This window comes from Anolis sagrei, chromosome 2 (assembly GCF_037176765.1).
Source record: "Anolis sagrei isolate rAnoSag1 chromosome 2, rAnoSag1.mat, whole genome shotgun sequence".
Lineage (NCBI taxonomy): Eukaryota > Metazoa > Chordata > Lepidosauria > Squamata > Dactyloidae > Anolis > Anolis sagrei.
The window spans coordinates 217,779,497-217,805,501 of record NC_090022.1 but is presented as its reverse complement, the minus strand read 5'-3'; the positions used below and the strand labels follow the sequence as shown (position 1 = coordinate 217,805,501).

Below are 26,005 nucleotides of genomic sequence, written 5' to 3'. Positions count from 1 at the left end.
GTAGTTTTAAGCTCATCGTTATGCCTTAGTTGTTTGATACCACTTTGTTGGAGAATGGTGACATTGCACAAGCAAATGTGCATTGTGCATTGATGTATGATGCACAATCTGCAGCCATCTGATTAACTGCAATGCACAATGTGAAACATGCAATGTGCAGTGGTGTGGAGTGGTACCTCACATGTAATTCCACTTCTGTAACCTTCAACTGAATATGGACATTTCACATTGGACAAAAAACCCAACATGTGTCACCAGCAAATGGGGATCTTCCGTTCCTCCATGGAGTATATGGGTAGGGAGCAAATAGCCTTCTTGATTTTCAGTTGCAGTTAATCCAAAGCAAAATAATCAAAAGTGCAATAGGATGGATGTAGCATTCACAACAATACTTGGAAGGACACATATTCCTTATTTCTGGTTTAGTGGGCTACACCAAACCTGGGGATTCAGTGAAAGGGGAAACTGCATGCATTATTTTGCTTTCTGTCAAAGGTAGGGGAAAAATGATAGCAGTGTCAACTTAATTCTTGCGTATTGCTTTCACCATATACTTCATCACTGTTGGTGATTATTAAATGAACTATTTTGATAATTTCTCTATGTTGTCTTTTTTCACAAAGGGTGGCAGCTAGAGAATGATCTTTGTCTATTTGTCTCCCAGTTTACTTAACATGGTAAGCTATTTTTAAAAAGAATTACTATCACATCATGGTTGGGCCACTGTAAAAATGGTTCTGCCCTGTGTTGCAGTATGTATGTAGCCTTGAATACTAACAGTCTGTATCATGCCTTTGATTTCATGAAATTGGTTTTATTTGAGTGTTTATTTTCAAAAATGCTTACAACTTTAGTGAGAAAAATGAATTAGGTTTGGGCTGTGTCGATTTCAATATTAAAGATACCTGAAGGATATTCTGAACAGTAATTAGGTAAATCCAATTTTTACTGAGTATCTTGCAAATGTTAGTTTAATACACATTCAACTATTCACACTGTCTGATGATGAAGAAACTACAACTTTGTGCTACAGACATACTAAAATTCAACAAATGTTCATATTCAGTCAATCTGTAACAGCTATCTTAAATGTATAATAATAATAATAATAAAAGAAAACTTGATTTATATACCGTGCTATCTCCCTGAAGGGGACTCAGAGCGGTTTCCAAGTAACATCATCAAAACATACAGAGCAAACAGCATGACATAAAATTAACAAAACAACATAAGCATAACATTATCACAATGACACATATATAGTAAAAATAATCCTGCCTGTTCAGAGCAATTAAAAGGCTGGGCTGAGGCTAGTGCAAACTCAAAATATGAGGGGACCGGGAATTAAGTACAGCGCTAGAACAGGCTAAAAGCAATAGCAGGTACTGGTCTGATATAGCCCCTATAATTAGCTCTATTCTGATACAAGCCCCTATAATTAGCTCTGTGAAGTGGACAATGCACGTTAAAGTAGTAGAGCATCAGAGTAAGGATGAGAAAGATGACTCAAAAGTAATAACGAGATAATGATCTTGATAAGGAAATAAAAAAAACGATGAGTTTGGTTTTTGATGAGATTAGGGTTGAGATGATACAAAGTTATTCAAGATGTTATATTAGGAAAACCAACAAAGGTATTAAAAAGAAAATGGGGCTCCCTCGGAACAATCATCCTCAGAAGGTGGCAGAAAAAAGCTATGAATAAATGACAGAATCTAGCAAAAGCATAATACAGAAAAATGGGCTCAAGGAAATACGATTTTTAGAGGCTGGACCTACTCCACAAAATTGAACAATACGATTCAAACTGGATTTTGATATATTTCAAATGCAAAAAGCTCAAAACATACCAGTAGAGCTTAATAGTAAGAGATAGCTCACACAAAACTTGTTTTCAAAGACATAGCTGTCTTAGTCTGGAATATCAGTGCAAAGAGATCTTGTAGAGATGAACTATGGGCCCTTTCAAACAGGGACCATATCCTGGGCCATGTTGGATTTTTACCTGAGGCATTGTTTGGACGCCTCAGGTAAAAGTGAAGTACCGTATATACTCAAGTATAAGCCGATCCGAATATAAGCCGAAGCAACAAATTTTACTATCAAAAACTGGGGAAACAGTTTGACTTGAGTATAAGCCGAGGGTGGGAAATGCAGCAGCTACTGGTCAATTTCAAAATAAAAATAGATACTAATAAAATTACATTAATTGAGGCATCAGTAGGTTAAATGTTTTTTGAATATTTACATAAAACTGTAATGTAAGATAAGACTGTCCAACTCTGACTAAACCATTATTCTAACCTTGTTCAATGTAAATGTGTTTACGTATCCTTCCAAAAATAATAGAGTAAAATAAAAAAGTATAATAATAATAGTAATAGAGTAAAATAATGAAAATTTAGTGACAGTAAGAATAGAATAAAATAATAAATGTAATAATAACAACAATAAAGTAAAATAATAAATGTAATAATGATTATAGAGTAAAATAATAAATGTAATAATGATAATAATAATAATGAAAACAACAGGGTAAAATAATAAATAACCATGACTTGAGTATAAGCCGAGGGGGACTTTTTCAGCCTAAAAAACTAGGCTTATACTCGAGTATGTATAGTAATTCAAGATAAAGCAGGTAAACCCTGCATTGCCCTGAATTATTTAGATACCCCATTAGATCCAGCACTTCCTGAAAGACCAGATTCTAATGGGATATGGGATCTGTGGGGACTTACTCCAGGGGTCTGTCCCCACAGCACATCTCTGTTCTTCGGGCTTCCAAAAGCCCGGAGAACATCCCTCTCCTCCAAAGACTTAAAAATGAAGGAAAACTTACTTTGACATTAGGCCTCTCTGGAGGCTCCTGGAGTATACCAATGATGTGCCAGGAGGTGTGGGGGGTATTGCTCCTGCCCCCCCTCCCCCGTATATCATTGAAAAGTTCCAGGAAGCCTACAGAGAGGCCTAATGGCAACTAGGTAAATTTTCCTTTATTTTTAAGGCTTGGGGATGGGGTGACCTGATGGCATGGGGACAGTCAACGGGGAAAGTCCGTTCCCCCCATGGTGTGGGAATGTAACCTGGCTTCAAAGTGGGTTTCACTTATGTCTGGAAGCGACCCGAAAAAACAAAGTTGGTAGTATATGTTTTTGTAGACTACATTCACATTTGCATTTGAGGAAGTGGACTTACAACTATGGAAGTTAATACAACTTCATTCTCTCAGTCTTTGCCTCTTAAAGGCCCCCTTTAAAGACAAAGGGAAGCCAATTCCACTTCATGTCACTTAGGACCTTCAAAGGTTTGGAAAGCCAAGGCAGTCTTAATTTCTAGAGTAAGTTCTCACCAACAAGGCTATTTGTTGCAATTGAAGTTAATGTGTTTAGAAGAGCGCATTCATGGAAACATTGGCACATAATTTCAACATTAAGAGAATGAATGAAAACAGTTCTGTGCTATTGGCTGTTTTATGCCATAATGTATGCTTTTCTTTGTTTCTTTTTTAGTAATCTCTTCCTGTATTTCAGGTGAGAGTATTCTTTGTAATTTACTTTTTTTCAAAACTGCCCATCTGGCTTTATTCTGTTGTTAATTTCATGGACATCAACAAGGTATACAAAGACCTCATTAAGACAAATGTCTCCTGAAGGATTGGCCTAGCAACGCTCGAGTACAAAATGAAAGGGAGAAAGGCCTGCATTTTTACTCAAAGCCTCTGGGCAGCATTACTGAACCAATTGCTAGGATTTCTGTGAAGTTCTGAAAATAAAGTAAATAAATAAATAAATAAGCTTCCACATGCCCTCTGGTACTATTTCGTTCAGATCTGATTAGCACCTGTTTGCCAGCATTAATTCAACTTCAAATACAACCATGTGCTTTCTCCGCTATCAACAGACCACATGTTACACTCTGTCTATTGCAATTTCCTAGAATTTAAGCCTGCATTTCAAACAGTAAGTGCTCATTAAAAGGATATTTAATTTTGCAAATTAAAACACATCAGCATGGAGGCAGAAATTGGGCTGTGATATTTCTAAATTGCTCTGTAATAAGCATAATATTACGCCAAGGGAGAAATACGTATCTAAATGAGGTGTTCATGAGTGATTCACCAGGATCAGTTCCACTGTTTGGCAAATGGGACCACTGGCCATGGAACTGGTAAGCACCAGCTGCAGGATAGCATGTGGCTGCCATTAATATTACTAATGCCCCAGCAGTATATACACCGCTCTTTAGAAAAATGCAAATAAGCCATGAAGCAATGCAATTTTTTTTAAAATAGGGCTGGCTCTGCAATTGGGCACAGTGAGGCAGCTGCCTCAGGTGGTAGAATCTGGGAGGTGTCAGGAAGGTTAGAGGACAAGGTTGTATGCCACATGGCATGCTTTCTGTTTCCTAAGTTAGTACACTTTTTTTGAGGTGAATTGGAGGACATTGAGCCATCTCAAGGACTGAGAAAATTTCACTATCATACAGCTTCTCCACATAGAATAGGGAAAGCACCCATCTTGTTCTTTGCTTCTGGTAGTAATGAATTAGCCTTTCTCAATAAACGTACATTCTTGAATTTCTTATGTTTTATGACTTTCTTAGATGAAACCAAAGCTATGTTTTGAGCATGTATGCATAATTTGATAGTGCCTGCTTCGGTAAATATACCTTTTGCAATTTTTAGAGGCAGGTGCAGACTTATTTAAATAGGAAACATGATGTATCATTTAGATCAGCGTTTCTATACCTGGGGGTCGGGATCCCTTGGGGGGTCATGACGGAATGTCAGAGGGGTTGCCAAAGACCATCAGAAAACACAGTATTTTCTTCTAGTCATGGGGGTTCTGTCTGGGAAGTTTGGACCAATTCTATAGTTGGTGAAGTTTAGAATGCGCTTTGATTGTAGGTGAACTATAAATCCCAGCAACTACAACTCCCAAATGTCAAGGTCTATTTTCCCCAATCTCCAACAGTGTTCACATTAGGGCATATTGAGTATTTGTGTCAAATTTGGTCCAGAACCATCACTGTTTGAGTCCACAGTGTTCTCTGAATGTAGGTGAATTACAACTCCAGAACTCAAGGTCTTCCAATATTTTCTGTTGGTCATGGGAGTTCTGTGTGCCAAGCTTGGTTCAATTCCATTGTTGGTGGTGTTCAGAATGCTCTTTGATTGCAAGTGAACTATAAATCCCAGCAACTACAAATCCCAAATGGCAAAATCGATCCCTCCCAATCACACCAGTATTCGAATATGGGCATATATATTTGTGCCAAATTTGCGCCAGTGCATGAGAACACATCCTGCATATCATATATTTACAATTCATAGCAGTAGCAACATTAGTTATAAAGTAGCGACAAAAATAATTTTATGCTTGGGGGTCATGACAACATGAGGAACTGTATTAAGGGGCCGTGGCACGAAGAAGGTTGAGAACCACTGGTTTACATGCTCTGGGTCTTCTCGTTCAAGCCATTTGTGTTTCCTATGGAAATTTGACAGAAAATGGATAGCCAGTGTGCATCTGATTTTTAATTTGGTTAATAATGATGGGGGTATGCTTACACTAACAGGTTAGAATTATGATAAGAATGTATATCTTAAATCCCACTGAAATTGGCAGGAGAGGATAATCACAACAAATTAGTCCTTCTGATTTGAAAAAGACTGAAACATAACTAAAACTTTGGTCTGGCGTCACGAAATATAATCGGAATATACAGTTTAAGGGAAATCTCAAGGCAGTATATATAGAAAAGGCTAATCACACTCTCTAATCAGGAGCTTAATTTGCCTAGATAGCAAAGAAACCAAATCACCCAGTACTTTATCATTGTTGGCTAATGTAGCTGCTTATTTTTATCCACTTTTTTATTTTTTTAAAAGCTATATTCGGTTAAAAGCTTTTTTGGCAGTCATGAAAATTACATGTACTGTTTTCTCATCAGTTCTTTCTGTTGTGTCTCTCTTATTTACCCATGGAAAGATTATTGGAGAGAAGTTTATGATTATGTTTTTCATAATATGCCATAAATATAGTTTGCTCAGTTCCGAAAAGTGAATGGATGGACGGCATTTTGATTAGAGAGACTGGGAATGAGAGAAAATGGATTTTTCTCACAATGAGGGTGGAAGTTTACTGCTTCAATAGATTTGAATAGTTTAAAAAGGGAATTAAAAATTAAGAGCAGAGCTTTGTGCAGAATTTAAACCTTCTGATTTGGGCTTTCTTGTGCATACATGTGCACAGGATTATATTTGCATGACATTGTGGAGAAAAATTCAGAAAGAAAGAATAATGCTGAAATGTAAGCTGAGGTCAATTTATTTACTCTTGCTTTTCCCTCCCTCATTATTGTAATATCTGGCTCATCTGTGAAACCCACAATGTATCCCTTAACATGATGCATGCCCTAACTTGATCCTGGCATTTCCTAAACAACTTCTAAGATTTATTGTGTGTGAGTGTGTGTGAGTGCGCGCATAAAGGAAGGGTAATGGCAGTTTTTGCGAGTTAATTGCCACTTTTGGTTTGTTCTAGGTGCTGAAGTTTCCAGCTAAAATCGAATACTAGGTCCAACTGATGGTAAGCAGCATTGTGCATTATGTCCCATCACAACTGCTCCCAGCTTGCCATTTGTACACACACTTGTGCACACAAGCATACATGTGCATACATGTATGCACATGTAATTTCCTGTTTGGAAATTAGGACAAATATTAAGATGAAATGAGTGATTTATTCTTTTTCACCCATATAGGAGATGAGATAAGGTACACCTAATCTAGACTATTTCCTTCTACCAGAAAGTGAGATCTGGAGCCAAAGCAACTGGAAACCAAGGAGGAAGTTAACTAAGGCTGGATCTATACTGCCCTATATTCCAGGATCTGATCCCAAATTATTTGGTAGTGTAGGTTTAGGGCCCTTCCGCACAGCCATATAACACAGAATAACAAGGAGGATAATCCTTGATATTTGGACTGGGTTGTCTGAGTCCATACTGCCATCTAATCCAGTTTAATGTTATACAGCTGTTTGGAAGGGGACTCACATAGGGATATCCCAGGATTTGATCCCAGGTTTTCTGTTTATCCCAGGTTATCTGGCAGTGCAGACTCATATAATCCAGTTCAAATCAGATAATCTGGGATCAGATCCTGGGATATGGGATAGTGTAGATCCAGTCTATGTAAATACAGAGAACCTCTGGAGAGTCTTTGCAAGTTGCAGCAACATTGGCCTGTAAAATTGTTGCATGCTGCTGTTCTTGGTGAGCAGAATATTTACAATAGGGCTTTCTATTGTGGCCTGGATTTGAGCTCGCCAAACTGGTGATTTTGTACCCTTCTCTCCAACATGGAGATGACTCATGAGAATTGGAGATGTAGGTACAGGTCCTGAGATTTGCCAACTCTAGTTATTGATGTTCAGTTTTAATCATGTATAAATCTCCATGATAAGCGTGGTTAAGAAATTGTAGAACATTGGTTGTAACATTTTCTCCTATAGTCACCTTTAACTAGTGTGTCTGTTAGGGGAGGGCTGAAGAAAAATTCATGGTTGTATTCCATTTCCTCTCCTTCAATAATGGGGCGATTGATCAGCTTTTTCTTTGTGAGGAGCAATGATAGGTCAGTTTTCACTGTACATCTATGCAGCTGTTTAAAACCACATATTCTTTCATTTAAACATGTACACTGCTGTACAGCAGTACACACATGCCTCCATTCAACATTTTTTTAAAGTTACTGAAATAGCAACAACTTCTCCCCAAATCACACCATTATACTGTAACTCGTGGCATGTGCTTATACTATAACAACAAAATAATAAAACACATGCAATCTTTCAAAACCTTTCTTACACATAATACAATCGGTTTTAAATCTTGTATGTTAATGTTTATATGTGATTTATTTAATTGTATTGTTGTTATTTTTTGTTTATTGCTTTTTTTGGTTATTGATGTGTTGTTGGGCTTGGCCTCATGTAAGCCGCTCCAAATCCCTTGGGGAGATGGAGACGGGGTATAAATAATAATAATAATAATAATAATAATAATAATAATAATAATAATTAGAATGCATTGATATTATGGGGTGCTACAGTATTATAGATATCAAAATAGCAATTGCGTGTGCAAAAAGTATTGATACTGAGATACCTTAGAAATGAAAGGGTCTCCAATGTAGTGAAAGAGAAAACTGAAGCCAAAGTAGCAAAGAGATTAGAGCGGCACATTAATACTGGGAATACACAGGTTTAAATCTTCATTCAGCCATGAAGTTTCCAAAGTACCATCAGTCAGTGAATATATAATTTGTCCCAAAAGATGGAGGCCTAAAGTAGGACAGAGAATCCCACTGGAAGAAAGGTGAACTGTAAATATTAATAGAGTTGCCCTGAGAGCTCTTGATATAGGATTTTTTTTGTGATGTCAGGAGCAACTTGAGAAACTGCAAGTCGCTTCTGGTGTGAGAGAATTGGCCGTCTGCAAGGACGTTGTCCAGGGGATGCCCAGATGTTTTTGATGTTTTTACCATTCTTGTGGGAGGCTTCTCATGTCCCCGCATGAGTAGCTGGAGCTGATAGAGGGAGCTCATCCGCGCTCTCCCCGGATTCGAACCTGCAACCTATTGGTCTTCAGTCGTGCCGGCACAGGGGTTTAACCCACTGTGCCACAGGAGCTCTTTGATATAGGATGGGGTATAAATGTTTTATATGACCACAGAACAACAGACTGGTTCAAGGATGGGAAAGGCGTATGGCAAGGCTGCATACTCTCACCCAACCTTTTTAACTTGTATGCAGAACACATCATGTGATGTGCGGGGCTTGATGAATGCAAAGCTGGGGTGAAAAATGCTGGAAGAAATATTAACAACCTCAGATATGCAGATGACACCACTCTGATGGCCGAAAGCGAGGAGGAGCTGAGGAGCCTTCTAATCAAGGTGAAAGAAGAAAGCGCAAAAGCTGGGTTGCAGCTAAATGTCAAAAAAACCAAGATTATGGCAACAAGAATGATTGACAACTGGAAAATAGAGGGAGAAAATGTGGAGGCCGTGACAGACTTTGTATTTCTAGGTGCAAAGATTACTGCAGATGCAGACTGTGGCCAGGAAATCAGAAGACGCTTACTTCTTGGGAGGAGAGCCATGTCCAGTCTTGATAAAATCGTAAAGAGTAGAGACATCACACTGGTAACAAAGATCCGCCTAGTCAAAGCCATGGTATTCCCTGTAGTAACCTACGGATGTGAGAGATGGACCTTAGGGAAGGCTGAGCGAAGGAAGATAGATGCTTTTGAGCTGTGGTGCTGGAGGAAAGTGCTGAGAGTGCCTTGGACTGCGAGAAGATCCAACCAGTCCATCCTCCAGGAAATAAAGCCCGACTGCTAATTGGAGGGAAGGATACTAGAGACAAAGTTGAAGTACTTTGGCCACATCATGAGGAGACAGCAAAGCCTGGAGAAGACAATTATGCTCGGGAAGGTGGAAGGTAAAAGGAAGAGGGGCCGACCAAGGGCAAGATGGATGGATGGTATCCTTGAAGTGACTGGACTGACCTTGAAGGAGCTGGGGGTGGTGACAGCAGACAGGGAGCTCTGGCGTGGGCTGGTCCATGAGGTCACGAAGAGTCAGAGACGACTGAACGAATGAACAACATAAATGTTTTAATAAACAATTAATTTAATAAAAGGAGGTTGGACTGGATGGTACTTGGGGTCTCTTCCAACTCTTATGATTCTATTTATTTATTTATTTACAGCATTTCTACCCTGCCCTTTTCAACACCCCGGGGGGGGGGGGACTCAGGGCAGCTACTCACTTTTTCTATCATAAAGTGAGATGGAGGGTGAAAAGATGCTAGCCGAGTCTAATGGAGGTTGCCCATTCACTAGGATGTTTTTCAAAAATTCTTTTGATCATTACTTCATAATCCACCTAACAAAAGTATAGGGTACATACATAAAATTACACAGAATAAAGGACATATAAACATAGACAACGAGAACTCTGCTTTTGCAAACAGAGTTGACAGCTTTACAAAAACTGCAATGGTGCTAGATCACTATTAATGGGCTCGGTATTTTTCTGCATTTTGTATCTGTATAACTAGAGCTGTAAGCAGACCAACAAGATAAGGACTCCACATCATTATATTGATTATATCATGCCCTGAGCTGGTATGAAGACAGGGTCTGGAGCCACTGAACTGCCCTATAACCTGTAAAATGGTTCAAAGATGTTGAGGAAGCTATATAGCTAAAACACAATGGAAGATTATTACAAGAATAAAAATAAGAAGGGAATGTATCTATGGATATTCTGCATGGAATTCTGTACCTTATTGCAAGGGAGGACAAATAAAAATATTATGTTTATTTTTCCGGAGTATCGATTTCTCATTTTCCAAGTTTGACAGTGGAATGGATAACATGGATAACATATTGCCTTGGAAATCTATACAGTTAGCAATGTATTTTCCAGCAGAAATGTGTAGAAAAACAGCTTAATGCAAACTTCTAAAAAATGATCACTTCATAATTTTCAACAATGTATACCAGGGGTCCTCAAAGCAGGTCCCAGTCCCTCAAACTGTTGGAGGGCCGGATTATAATTTGAAAGGAAAATGAGGAATGAATTCCTATGGACACTGCACATATCTTATTTGTAGTGCAAAAAACACTTGAAAACAATACAATAATTAAAACGAAAACAATTTTAACAAATAGAAACTTATTAGTATTTCAATGGGAAGTGTGGGCCTGCTTTTGGCTGATGAGATAGGATTGTTGTTGTAATTGTGTGGTTTCAAGTAGTTTCAGACTCAGCTTGACCCTGAGCGAGGGCCAGGTAAATGACCTTGGAGGGTTGTATCCAGGCCCCGGGCCTTAGTTTGAGGACCCCTGATCTATACAATCAAAGGCGATGCTATCATCTATAAAGCACAGGCTGACTTTCTTTTGAAATACTTTGGTATATATCATCTTTGGTAAGGACATCTAGAATTACATGCTCTACATTTAGGGATCGTCTTTATCATAGAACTTTGAACATCACTTTGCTTGCATGGGAAATAAATGCAATGTTTCTGTGGTTATTGAAATCCCTGGTGTTCTCTTTCTCATTATTTATTTATTTACTTACCATATTTATACCCCATCCTCCTCAATCCCCTCTTTCTAAAGGCCAGGGAGGGGGCTGATCTAATATAACTGTGGAGGGAGTTCCACAGCAGAGAGGCCACCACTGAAAAGGCTCTGCATCCCATCCCTACCAGTTGCGCCTGTGAAGAAGGTGGGACCGAGAGCAGGGCCTCCCCTGATGATCTTAATATCTGAGGTGATTCATAAGAGGAGATGTGTTTGAACAGGCAAGCTGGAATGTATATTGAGCATTTCTAATCTGTGGGCCATTGTTTCGTTTTCCATATTGTTTGATAAGATTTTAGTCAGAATAGATTCTCTATTTTAGTAAGTAGTAAAAATGTAACCAAAATGCACACAGAAAAAAATCCTATAAAATGCATCCGTTTAGAAAAAAAATGCACACAGATATCAACTTGTGACATCCACTCTTATTCTACCAGAACATTTCAAGAAAAAAATAAATCTTGCAACTTAGTGCCAAACTGGTGACACAGTTTTATGCCTAGCTCCACACACAAATAAGCCTCTGAATTCAAATTGTTTCAAAATTACTTGATATGAAAAAAATAAGAATAATACAGAAATTTCTAAACTTCCTTTGGCTTCTGGAGGCAGGTTGACATTTTGTTGGACTGTGGCCTATGACTGAAATCAAAGAGTAACTGGGTAATCAAAAGTGTACAACAATGAGAAAGAAGGTGAATGTAATTATTCCACTCAATATTTAGAATATAAAACCTTGAAACAAGGAATCTGATTAGTTCCTTGATACTTGGCAATACTTTTACAACAAAACTTGTGCTTACCTGCAATGAACAACCATTGGTCCAGCATCAGGAGGATTACAGGTTTTGACTCGTCGTAAGAAAGCTAGGAATGGTGTAGGATGTTCTGGAACTCCATGATCAGGCCATGCAGTGAACTGGAACTGCCTTACTTCTCTCTTTTCACTTGATCCATTCTGCCAGACAAAAACCGTCACTGAAATGACTATTTCACGCCAAAGCAGCATTCCAGTCTGAACCAAAAGCATAATTTCACATCACTATGAGATTTGTCTCACCATGCAACATGAATAATCTACAGCTGTGGCCAATTTTAAATAGCTGGCTCTGTTGGATTTTTTCCCCAATAAAGAAAGAACAATGCTGTTGGATGGTTGCATGAGGAGTGAAACACTTCTTATTTTGGTGGCAACTAAGTTGTATTAGAGTTATCACACAGCAGATAAGCCATTTAGCAACAGGAAACTTGCTGTGCTTGGCTCAGTTAAGAGAGATCAAAATGAAAATATTCAAAAGCAGGCAGGACAAAAGGAAACAGCTTACAAGGGCAGGGAAGGAAAGACAAGCAATTAAAACAATAACTACATAATTCTGATTAAGCCTGAATGGTAAAAAAATGCATCATAATGTAAGGTTGGTTGAAAGTTAAAAAGCATTTTGTGAATTTTCTTTCCCTGAAAACTTCAGAGAGGAACTGGGTGAACATGTTACAGTGCCCTAGAGGTTATTTGCAGTTGCATCAACATAATAAGGCAAAAACCCCAGAGTCCCTTGACCTTATGGTTATTTCTGAATTCAAGGAAAACCAGGAACATAAACACATTCCTGCCCTAGACTAACAGAACATTTCCTAGGAAATTAAATACAAAATCACAATGTACCTTGTAAAGTGCAAATGTTCTGACACAGTACGTAGCCAATTCTACTGTGTCCAGCAAGGTCACCTGGATCAGTCCATATGTTTCAGTTCCTCTGCTTGGCCAATACTGATCACATTTGACCTGCAACAAACACTTCTAGTATGAATATATTCACTTTAAAACCAATGCAGTTAGTTTCAAATCAACTGAAAACACGTGGAAAGTAATTCAGATTAAGGAGACAATAGTACCCTTAGAGACAGAAAACACTTGTTAGAAAGTGGAAATGAAAGGTTGGATTCAGATGAGTCTAGAAGGAGTGAGTATAAAGCAGTGCCAAATATAACTAAGGCAGCCATTTAATCCAGTTTCAGAATGCAGATTAATTACTTTGAACTGGATTATTTGAATCAAGACTGCTGTATAATCCAGTTCAATGCAGTTAAGATGGCTTGAGGTTGGGGTATTCCCAGTACGACCTCCAACACGCCAGAAACTATGTATTTAAAAAACTCATAGGACATTCCGGATCGCACCATAATATACACTGAAGTTGATCACTGAATGAACAATGCAGTGCTGGAAATTGGAAGACGTATTTAGAGCACTTATCAGGACACGTTAAAAGCTTCAAGAGTTGTAGATGGAACCTGGATAAACAGTTTGGTGGGGCAGTACACAAACACCTCCCCTGGCAAGGAAAGGGCAGTGTCCCCATGGGAACACTAAATTGCTCTCTACTGCTTGGCTCTCCTATAGACAAACACTGTTTTCAAGGAGCGTATTTTGCAGAGGGGCTAAGGGGAAAAAACTACTCCTGGGTTTGTATAGATCCAGATCATATGTGGACTCTGTGGGACTTTGCAGCTGTACTGGCAGTCCAACGGGAACCAGATCACTTTGAGCTACATCCTGATTCAAAGGAAATGGCTGTCTAGAAGTGTCCTGATTGCCATTCCCCTTTCTTTGCACTTTCATGTTACTGCCCCTGATTCAGTGGAAGGGGATAAGAGGGGGTAGCCACACAACAATAGGCTATAATTTAACAGATGGGTGGGTGGGGGGGGGCAATTTCATCCCTCCTGGTGGACCAAAATGATGCATTTGTCACTCTGTGGCTGACTGCAGAAATACAACTAGCTACATGTTTGGCCACCCATGTTCATTCCCTTGCCACTGAAGGCTAGGGTGTGTGTCGGGCAATACCCTGGTTCCAGGAGAAATAAGAATAAGTACTGCTGTGAGAGATGGGATTTCAATGGTAGTGAATGCTTAAAACAAAACCATCTCAATCTCTTTTAGGAAACATATCATTAACAAGTCTGTAAATTATATGACTTCATCCATCAGATTTTAAGGGGCACTTTATTTGCAGAAGTTTCCATTCCAAAACATTGCCATTCTTAACAAGCAGAATGGTTCTGGGCATAATGCATAGCACAAACTTTTTCCGATTATTTGCATGGCTAAAGAATTTAGATTTGATTCAAAGTATTCTCTGGTGTGCACTCTGGTATGTTAGACAATCTCAGGCGAGAATGTGATGTAACATTTCCTTTATTTTTAGCTAATGATTATATTATGGTAATCATATCAAAATATTGTAATACTCAATGCTTTAATGCCCTATAACTTTGTTAGATAAATAAAGGCTAGAATTCAAAGAGCTAAGTCTGGCACTCTCAAAAGGTTGGCTGTACTCAGTGGAATTTTCTACTCTTACCATTTTAGTGGTAAACCCATATACTACATCCCATATTACTTAGGAAATTCCCTTAATTTACAAAAGAAGTATGTTTGCCAAGCGACAAGGCTTTTGTGCTTGATTATTAGACAAGTTTCACATTTGTTCAATTTTCACTCTCTCTCAATTTCTCCTGACAAATGAATGTGGACACATATAGAAGATAGTTTGAAATTCAAAGTTGTTGAAATTTGTACCCCAAGTATTATACACTCATAACCTGACAAATTAAAACTGCTTCCACACTGAAAGGTTAGCCATTCTTGCACAGTCTTAGTTCTGATATTCTGTTCCTACCACTTTCTATAATGCAGGAAACTTCTGCTTTTCTAGTGCCCATCTCTGGAAGTCCCTTTTCTGAGAAATTTACCAAGCCTAGTCAATTTATGGACAGGTTATTTTGTAGTTGAAAACTGCTCAATTTTATAACGACATTTTGTCTTATTTCATTGTGTTTCTATCCCTTGCCCTATTGCTATTATTTTTTTTAATATGGTGATCTCATTTCAATGTACCCCGCCTTAAAATAGTGCAGAAGTGCATTCTATATGTATTTCAAATCAATTCATTTCACTTGCAAACACTTGATGGCCCAATGAGCAAAACCAGGATGTTTGTTAAGGCCCTTCCAGACCACATTCTGTGGATAATATATTCAGTTATAAATTGTAATTAGGATTTTACAAATTACAGCCCACCTTCTACATCATGTAAAGTTTTGCACCTTCATTGGCTTCTTCATCAGACAAATATGTTAAAAATCATACAAGAGAAGCCAGTGAAGCTTCTGAGATTTGTGTGATGTATTTTGTATAATTTGGTTGTCCAATAAAAGCATCTATATATTTTGGATTTTGTTATATTTCACTACATAGCCAACAGAGGTGCCTCTGAATATAAAACTATTTGAGAAAGGGCCTTTATTGTTATAACAAAGCAGATGTAAATATGAGGTCAAAGGTGATCCCAGATAACAGAGGTCTCCTGCATGGTACCAGATGTGTAAATGTCAGTCTTACGCAAAGTCACCACTAGCCTTTCTGTTTTTGCTTCAAAATGGGACCATTTGCTGAAATGAATGCTATAAGGAGAGTGAACACTGAACAATTTCTTTTCCCACAAGAATGAAAGCTGACACCCATTTCAAACCTGAAGAGTTTAAAAATCTACATCTATTACTAAAGAATATTCATGAACCTTCACACTTGAGCAAGCCACAGATGCCAAAAGATGGTCCCGCCTTGCATCAATGGTGCTGAAGGAGGCACATTTCCATATGTAAAAAGAAGATGAAAAAAAAACCCCACAAAAATGAACACAATTCCTGACATTCAAGGAGAGAGAGGCAATTTTCCGGTAGACAGATTCAGTCTCTTAAAAAAAAAAACTCTAGGGAAATTGTAATAAGTGAGATTTCACTCTCAATCGTTTCTTCTGCACCTTGGAGAGGTCCTACTAATTTGGGATATGGCCATTCTCCCCTCTGTTCAAAAACCGCTTGGATCAATTTTCAAACATCAGCAGCTTTGCCAGTTTTATGATATGTTCATTATACCTCAAATCATGAAGTTTTAATTTCTGCTGACGTATTTTACATCTAGCATGACATTTATTTGAAGATTTGGCTTGACAGGCTTTCTTGGCATGCTTATTAATGAATTGCTGGATTGTACTATCGATCCAGGAATTGAGTAGAAAATTAACCTATAGCATCACTCAGTGTAAGGTAGATGTGAGGTTAAGAACATCTGCTTCTTCCGTCTTGCTTGTCAGGCTACATAGCAAGAATTTTGTTTGTTTGTGAAGTGCCACTGATTAACAATCTAAATGGATCAGCTTGGTAAGAAAGGGGAAACCAAAGAAGAGAAGTAATCCAGCCTTCCACTCTTCAGTGCTAATTCTATGAACACGGTTTTGGCTACTGGTGTGCAGTTGAGAAATGAATATGAAATACTCCTTTTCAACCACAGATAATGTACTCAGAAGCGGACTGCTTGGTTACACAGTCCCTTGGTAGATCTGGGGATGTAGCTGTCTCCTTGGTTCTTTACTACTTCATCAAACTAGAGAAAAACCCACTTAATATCCACTTTCTGCCTCCTGCAGAATTCTGGGGTTTGTAGTTTAGTGAGGCAATTAAGGGCTCCTCCCTACTCCATGTAGTAGGGAAACTACTTCATCACACTAGAACAGTGGTTCTCAACCTGTGAGTCCCCAGATGTTTTGATCTTTAATTCCCAGAAATCCTAACAGGTGGTTAACTAGCTCGGCTGGGATTCCTGAGAGTTGTAGGCCAAAACACCTGGGGACCCACCGGTTGAAAACCACTGCACTAGAGAAAAAAACCACTTAGTAACATCAGGGAAAACATTAATGGCAGTGGGGGAGAAACAATATCAATGAACCCTCTGCTATGAAGTGCTACATCATAATTTACTAGCTACAAAGCCACAACACCCCCATTTCAATGAATGACAGGTAGCAAAATTGCTACTTCCACAGAATAACATCTTCACTTTGCTCCAAATATCCTCCACTTTTAGCTGGCTTCCCAGATTAATTTAAATTTCTGACTGGTTAAATTATGTAATGTGAAACCAATTTTAATACCACAACTGGTATATGAGTTGAACCGAAAAGATATGTAACATTGCACATGGAAAACCTCCAGAAAAGAATTCTACTACAAGGCACGAGTGCAGGAATATTAATGCTTTAAATCGCTTTATGTATTCCTGTCCTGTAACTGTCAGCTGGTTTTTCTAATCTCTAGTTTCCACTCCTTAATATTTTCCTTTCATTTCATACAGACGAAACTCATGCATGTAATAAATATGTTATCAATATTCTTCATGCACTGCAGTGTGTATAATCCTTTTTGATATAAATTGTGTGTGTGATAGCAAATTAATGGACTGATTCCCCCCTCTAAGGTCTGGATTAGGTCAGGTGAGATTTGGGAGATGACATTTAAAATGAAAACAATAAAATGTGAAGGGTTATAAATAAAAGAGCTCCCCTTGCCCTCCAGCCTTCCCACAGGCAAACAAATGAATAACTAATTCACTGTAACATCTTCATTCAACGTACTCAGCTGTTGAATATGTAAGTTCTCAAAGCTGGGGTTAGTCAGACATCTAACACATGCTAATGAACCAACTAAGTTTGTTTCTGCTGATGCTTCCCAGCCCCCATTGCTGCAAAAATCCCTTTATCTATGCCGCGCAGGTTATAAATGCTGAAGCAAAGCTGCAGGACTGAGCAACAGGAAAGCAAGTAAACAAAATTGTGATGGAAGATGGAAAGGAGATGAAGTCCCTATGCAGAATGCTTTTGCCTTCAAGATAAAATAATTATCAAGTTTGCCATTACAGGGAAAGAAAGCTTTCTCTCTTGCACTCTCTCTCCCTCTCTTTCTCTATTCTGCTCAGGGCCAGAGAGATAGAGTACAAACACTAACAAATAACAACACTGTTAGAATGCCAGTTGTATTTTAATAATATATCAGAGCTATTTTTTGGACTATTTTGTCAGTAGATTCGGTCCTACACATCCATGATTTTGATGTCCATGGATTCCGCTTGAAAATATTTGGGGGAGACAGGACAATTACAATAAGCAAAGCTGATTTTGCCATGTGCCGAGCACTATGACGATGTGTAGGCATATGCTATAGCCCCTTTCCATTTCACACATTATCAGGCTGTCTCTAGTACCTGTTTGAGCTGTCTGCCATTTTATATGGGGGACATCAAAAACCAAGCTGCCTGGTCCTGAACCAGTGTTTGACAGCTGTGATGGGCTGGTTGAGGGCTAACAAACCGAAGCTTAATCCAGACAAGACAGAGGTCCTCCTGGTCAGTTGGTAGGCCTATTGGGGTATAAGGTGGCAACCTGTACTCGATGGGGTAATACTCCCCCTAAGGACAATCCTCCTGGACTCAGCACTGACCCTGGAAACTCAGGTGTCAGCTGGGAGGGCTTTCGCACAATTAAAGCTTGTGTGCCAACTGTGCCCGTACCTTGAAAAGCCAGATCTGGCCACTGTGGTCTATGCCTTTGTTACATCTCAGATGGATTATGCAATGCATTGTACATGGGTTGCCTCTGAAGACAGCTCGGGAACTACTATTAGTTCAAAGATCAGCGGCCAGGCTTTTAACAGGAGCTAATTACAGGGAACATACCACCCCCTTTGTTAAAAGAGCTCAAGTGGCTGCCTATGTGTTTCCGGACCCAATTCAAAGTGCAGGTTATTACCTACCAAGCCCTACTTAGGTCCTGCCTATTTACACTACCATGTCTCCCCCTATAAACCTGTTCAGGTTTTAAGATTGGCCGGGGAGGCCATTTTCACGGTCCCACCCCCGTCATAAGTGCCAATGGTGGGGATGAGAGAGAGGGCCTTTTTTGTAGTGCCCTACCCGCTGGCTCTGGACGCCCTTCCTAGGGAGTTTAAGCAGGCTCCCACGCTATTGATCTTTAGGCAGGAACTGAAAACCTGTCTATGGAACAGGCCTTTGAAAATGGCTAAACATATTGTTATCTAATGGATGGAGAATTAAATGGGAAAATTTTAACTGGCTCTACCTAGAACAGTGGTTGGGATGTTTTAATGATAGTATTGCATAAGTATTGTTTATTTTATTTATGGATGATGTCTTGTTTTGTTTTAATTGTCCATGTATTTTGCTTTGATATTGTTTGTTTACTTAATTTTTAAATTTTTTATATATTTATTATCATTTATTCTGTTTATACTGTTATATTGTTGTAAGCTGCTCCGAATCCTCTTGGGGAGAGGGGGTGGTATTCAAATAAGGTTCTTTTTTTTTTTTTTGAAATGATTTTTATTAAGTTTTTCACAATCCACACATGGAAAGAGGGGGAACAAAAAACAAGAAGATAGAACAGTAGGAAAGGGAGAGGAACACACAAAAAACAAACACAGAGACCCACCATATCTAACTACCATCTAATACATACAATACAACTACTCAAACTATTCTAAAATGACTTCCACTCCAACCTCAGGATCTTTTCAAGATATTTCTTCACCTTAATATCTATTTTCATCCCATTGTTTTTTCAGCTTTCTTTTCATAATCATATATCAGGGACCAATCTGTCCTCCTCAAAACTCTTCCTTCATTTCTTCTCAACAAAAAAGTTAGTTCGTCCATGTCTCTTATTTCTTTAATTTTCTTCCACCAGTCTTCAATACTCGGGACCTCACCATTCTTCCAATATTTGGCAAAAACCATCCTAGCCGCCGTTGTGCAATAGGTAAATAATTTATCTTCATTCTCATCCAGTTTACAGTCATCATCTGTAAATCCCAGAAGATAGTATTCAGGTTTCTTCTTAAAGCTTTTCTTTAATATTTTTTGTAACTCCTCATGAATAATAGACCAGAACTTTGTTGTTTCTTTACATGTCCACCACATGTGGTAAAAGGTGCCTACTTGCTCACTACATTTCCAGCACTTATCTGATACATTTTGATACATATGGCTCAGTCTACTCGGAGTCAAATACCACCTATAAAACATTTTATACCAATTTTCTTTTAAGTCCATAGCATATGTGTATTTCAATTTTTTATTCCACATCCTTTCCCATTCCCCAAAGTGGATGGGCCTTCTTATATTTTCCGCCCATTTAATCATAGAGGTTTTCACCTGTTCTGTTTCTGTCATCCACTGGAGCAATTTATTGTATAATATTGTAACCGTTTTCCTTTGTGTTTTTAGTATTCTATCCCATATATTCTCGTTCCAATCAAAACCTGTTTTTTGATCTTGTTTAAAATAGTCTTTAATTTGTAGGTAATTTAGCCAAGTTATATTGCTAAATAAAGTCTTTAATTGTTCAAATGATTTCATCTCTATTGTCCCCTTCACCAATATATCCTTGTATCTTGGCCATGTCCTCCATCCTAGTAGTCTTCTTTGATGCGCTTCCATTGCTGAAATCCATAATGGTGTTGTTTTATAGAAAAGAGCTTTGTACCTCATCCATGTCCGTAGTAGGGAGGCTCGCACGAAATGATTACCGAAGTTTTTCTCCTTCATCTCTCTGTTGTACCATATATACGCGTGCCATCCCACTCTTAAATCATAACCTTCTAGATTTAGGCACTTCTCTTTGTCTAAAGTCATCCAGTCCCTAATCCAGGACAGTGCGCAGGCCTCGTGGTAGGTCTTCAGATCGGGAAATCCCAATCCTCCTCTTGTTTTCTTATCTATTAAATTCATATAGTTAATTCTTGGTCTTTTTCCTTTCCAGACGAATTTCATTAAATCTTTCTTCCACTGTTTGAACAGAGTTTGACTTCTTATTATCGGTATATTCTGGAACAAGAACATAAGTTTTGGTAATACATTCATTTTTATCAAGGATATTCTACCCAGAAGGGATAGTTTCAGCCGGTCCCAGTTCTGCAGATCCCTTTGTACCTTCTTCCAAACTAATTCATAGTTATTCTTTAAAAGTTGTCCGTTTCTAGCTGTGATCCAGACTCCTAGATATCTAATTTTCTTGACACCTTCAATTCCAGCCTGTTGTTGAATCTTTATTTGTTTCTCCTTATTCACATTCTTAAATAAAAGTTTAGTTTTTTTCATATTCATCTTAAAACCTGCCACCTTTCCAAAATCTTCTATTTTATTTATCCAACTTTGTAAATTTTTCTCCGGGTTTTCAATTGTACCTATTAAATCATCTGCAAACGCTCGTATTTTATATTCAAATTTACCAATTTTTGTTCCTTTGATCTTTTCATCCTCTCTGATTTTCTTCATCAGGATCTCCACTGCCATAACAAAAATTAATGGGGAGAGTGGACAACCTTGTCTCGTGCCTTTCGTAATTTCAAATTCTTGAGTCACTTGCCCATTTACTTTTACCTTAGCTTTTTGAAATTCATAAATAGCATTAATTGCATTATTAAATTTCTCTCCCATATCCAACTCTTGTATCAAAATCTTGAAGAAATCCGTATTCAAATAAGGTTCTGATTATTATTATTATTATTATTATTATTATTATTATTAATTATTATTATTAATTATTATTATCTCATTTTATATAATGGGACAAGTATCCACATTTTTGGGTATCCACAAGGAGTACTGGAACCAAACCCCAGCAGATACTGAGAACCATCTGTATGTCTTCACTGAGAAATTAGATAGTGTGAGGAATGTACAGCATCTATCTTGTTATCAAAGCTGTGCAGACTCTATCAGCAATAGCTCTGACTTTGATTATGAATCCCTAGTCAAACAATAAGATTTAATGCCTTTATCTTCTCTCTCTCTCTCTCTCTCTCTCTCTCTCACACACACACACACACACACACAAATGTCTGATGGCACTGGCAGTCCATTATCAGAGTAGAGGAGATTGGTTGTTCTGCCATTGTGGGATAAGTCATCCCATACCCTTGTTTAGATGTCAGGCTACTGGAAGCTGTTGAGCCCACCCACATATGTAGTGTTATGATAAACTGTGAACATTTAAGCAACAAAGTCTTCTGCAAAGAATTGTTTGTCCCCTCATACTGCATGGCAGCACTGATACCATTTAGAAGTTCACTTTATTATTAGAAGTTGATAATGAGAAAAGAGGGAAATTTTCATTTGCCTAACTCAAAACAACTTTCTGCACTGAGCTGAACTAAGGCCTGCTGTGCCAAGATAAAATAAGGGATATGCCGAGGAAAATTTCTTCTTCACTGGATTCACAATTACCAGTTATATATTTGAAAGGAGCGGAATTAATACAGGTTGAATATGCATGTACACAATAAGCAATTTAATAATGCAACGGCCCTGGTCCCAGGGAGGTTGCCAAATACATTCTGATAATTTTTTTGTTAAAAGACAAATAGTAAAAAAGACTAGTACAGTATGTCAGGAAGAGTTCGGTTAATGGTGCTGGTTTCGACAATAGCATTAAAACTAAGAGTACATACCAAGTGATTATGTTAACCCATATCTCTGCAACCACAGATTGTCCTTTCATATCACTTTCCAGCTTGCCTGCCTGTCAGGTAAGAAGCCAATGTGATAAAGAAAGGCTGTTATGAGCAGCAAGGAATGTGATTAACATCACACTCACCTATGGGGGAATTTTAAATTTTATCACTGGGAAAGTCAGAAATGTGACCAATACCATGCCTTAAGATCGAAAATAAAACAAGAACATAAAATGCAATAAGGACTGGATCACTGCATTTTCCTCCTCAGGGGTGGGCTAAGGCGTCAGACTTTGAAGGGCAACTGCCTCCAATTTTAAATATTTTTATTCCAATTCTTCCTCATTTAAGTGGCATTGAGGACCATTTTGCCATCTTTCGGATGCCCTGGCCTGTTTTAAGCTCAGGAGAGTTTTTTTTCTGAAGAGGAAAGTAAATTGGAAGTCATTTCTGATTTTACAAAATGTTTCCTTGCCCCACGTGCCTGGAAGAAAATGATAATTCCTGCCATATCCACTGGGATCAGATACAATAGTTTAAGCTAATTTTCTAAAAGCCAAAATTTTGGGATGGGGCTTTATGAGCTGTATGTGCCCCCATGGACTGCCCCTTCCTTACTTCAGGAATAGCTAGATCAATAACACATAGATTAAAAGCTTCCAATTTTTTTCAATGTATGATAGATAGAATTCGTTCTCCTTTCCCACTGAAGCTCATTGAAATGAATAGGAATAGTTTCCCCCATAAAAGCTTAATGAAATTAACAGGAATTGGTTAGTAAAACCCAAGCTTGTCTCTGAGTGTCTCAAATAATAATAATAATAATAATAATAATAATAATAATAATAATAATAATAATACAAAGTATGGATCGTCAATGTTGCAATCCCAGGTGATAGCAGGATTGAAGAGAAACAACTGGAAAAGCTGACACGATATGAGTATTTAAAGATCGAACTGCAAAGACTCCGGCACAAGCCAGTAAAGGTGGTCCTAGTGGTGATTGGCACACTGGGTGCAGTGCCTAAAGACCTTGGCCTGCACTTAAACACAATCAGCGCTGACAAAATTACCATGTGCCAGCTGCAGAAGGCCACCTTACTGGGAGATGTACGCATTATTTGCTGATACATCACACAGTCCTAGACACTAGGGAAGTGTCTGACGTGTGATAGAATAATAGAATCAAAGAGTTGGAAGAGACCTCATGGGCCATCCAGTCCAACCCCTTGCCAAGAAGCAGGAATATTGCACTCAAATCACCCCTGACAGATGGTCATCCAGCCTCTGTTTAAAAGCTTCCAAATACAACAGCCAGCAGAGTGATCTTGTCTGCTGTGGACTCATCTTGTTGTGTTTCAAATAATACTATTTTATTTCTAAACTGCCCTCTCTCCCTGAGGGGACTCAGGGTGGTTTACACATAAAAAGGGCAAATATTCAATGTCCAAACAAATGCAAGAAAATAATACAGTAATACAAGGTAATCAAGATAAAAATAATAGTAAATTTATCACATTAAGGAATTTACATCCAAGTATCAGGACAGGAAGGAAACAAAATTGTTGTGTGTTAAAAATTCTTGAATTGTTAATTTATATTAGTGCAATATTGTTTCAAGGAAGATGTTTTGGATTTTTAGTGCAATGGAAATATTTGGGCAATGGAAAGTTTGGAAACCAATCTGATGAAGAAACCATAAATTCATCCAAGAGGCCTGCTGGATCCACAAATACAAATGCATTCTTACCCTTGACCTTTCTTCCAATTTGGTCATCATGACAACAGTTGCACCCCTTTGTTCCCACATCATTCTCCAGAAATCCCCAAATGTTTCAGGGAGAGATCCTTGCGTTGCTATATAGGCGTTCTGTTTCCTGTAACCATCTATGTAGTTAGAATTTATGTAATCGCTGCCAGGTATGCCTAGAAAGCAAAGAAAGATATATCTTAAGAGTTTACACTGCTTTATCTTAATGTGCTGAGCAACAAGAAAAATAATATTTCAATCCTACAAAATGTATATGTTTTTTCCTTAGTATTTTGAATGGTAGTTATCTACATTAGTATGATATTTCCACCTATTTCATTGCAAAAATATCACTTGTAACCCAACCTTACAATAAATCAATGAAATCTTAACATTATTTACATTATGTTATGCTAATTTGCTTGGTTGAGTATATCACATAAACTATAGCCTCTACTTGTTTTGCTTATTGGTCTGTAGTAAAGAGGAAGGCCTTCTTAATAGTCTAAAGAAGGGACCTCTCTCTGTCTTCCCCAAACCGGTCACAGAGGTTTGCAACCATTTCTTTATTGATATCCTGCCTTTCTCTCAGACTGTGACTCAGTTTCTGAGCCCTCCAGAACTTGTTTGGGGGTCACAAAAGGTGGCACTAGGGAGAGGGAATTGCCCTTCCGCGCACCACTGGAATCTAGCATTCCCCACCAGTGGAAATTCACCATTGGATCTTGCCCATTACAAGGTAATAAGAAATATTTCAGTGGCTAGAACTATTGATTTTTCCGTTTTTAATAGCGATGACAGTGACCAAATACATTTCTTAAAATATTAGCATATAGTTAATATTAACTTTTACCTAAGTTAAATACTGTAAAGTATCTGTTCTTTGGTAACTCATAGAATTACGAGCAAAGTACATTAACATTTATAATTTTAATTTTAAACATCTCAATTTTAAACATGCCTTTTCCCTGATTATCCCCCTCTCCCCTAAAAAACCTTAAAGTCTCAAATGTTTTAGCCCTTTTTAAATGAAGACAGAACCACTCATTTTCTCTTTTCTTCAGAATGCTATACAGAATTCCAATTTAGTCACAACATAGATTTGCTTAAGGGTATTATAATAACAGCTATTTTACTTTCAATCTGTTTCCTAATAGTCCCTAAAATGGAATTTTCCTTTACTTCTATTTGCTTCCTGTTCATCATCATCACTATCATTGATTCGTAGGCAGAATCATTTTTCTTCCGCAAGAAATTATTTCATTCCTAAATTCTTGTTGGAGGATTTTGGTGAAAGTTTTTAGAAGTCAATGAATACTCTATCTTCATGCCTCATTTATTTAATTGACTGAGATTTAATGGATTTATTAATCAATTTATAAAAAATATTTATGTATTGGTTTTCACGCCACCAGCATTGTCAAAATGATACACAGTTACATAAAACCAATAAAAACAAAAACAAAGTAAAGACAAACACAATGCAATGCAAAATTTTAAATCTTTAAACCAAATGCATAGCAAAACAATATAATTAAATTGCCTGCTTAAAACTCAGTAGAGTTGCGATGAAGTCTTCATGATCTCCCTTGGGATGGCTTCCTGAGTTGTGGTGTTGCTGTGAATATGGATGTGTCCCACCCACTTTCCAATCCAGCCTCTTTCAGTGGGTATGGGAGCCAGACGGTACTGTTATAATGTTCTCTTATTTGTCTTATA

The 26,005-nt window shown here is 38.0% G+C and overlaps 1 protein-coding gene across 48 annotated transcripts in view; it reads right to left on the bottom strand.

Moving 5' to 3' along the window:
- PTPRD (protein tyrosine phosphatase receptor type D) overlaps positions 1-26,005 on the bottom strand; it is a 1,485,253-nt gene that overhangs the window by 42,276 nt on the left and 1,416,972 nt on the right. For all 48 annotated transcript variants that reach the window (XM_060762309.2, XM_060762310.2, XM_060762317.2 and 45 more), the window contains 3 exons: positions 24,287-24,462; positions 12,833-12,952; positions 11,973-12,127 (listed from right to left, as the gene is read on the bottom strand). In XM_060762309.2, the coding sequence (XP_060618292.2) occupies positions 11,973-12,127; positions 12,833-12,952; positions 24,287-24,462 (451 nt within the window). The remainder of the gene's footprint in view (positions 1-11,972; positions 12,128-12,832; positions 12,953-24,286; positions 24,463-26,005) is intronic.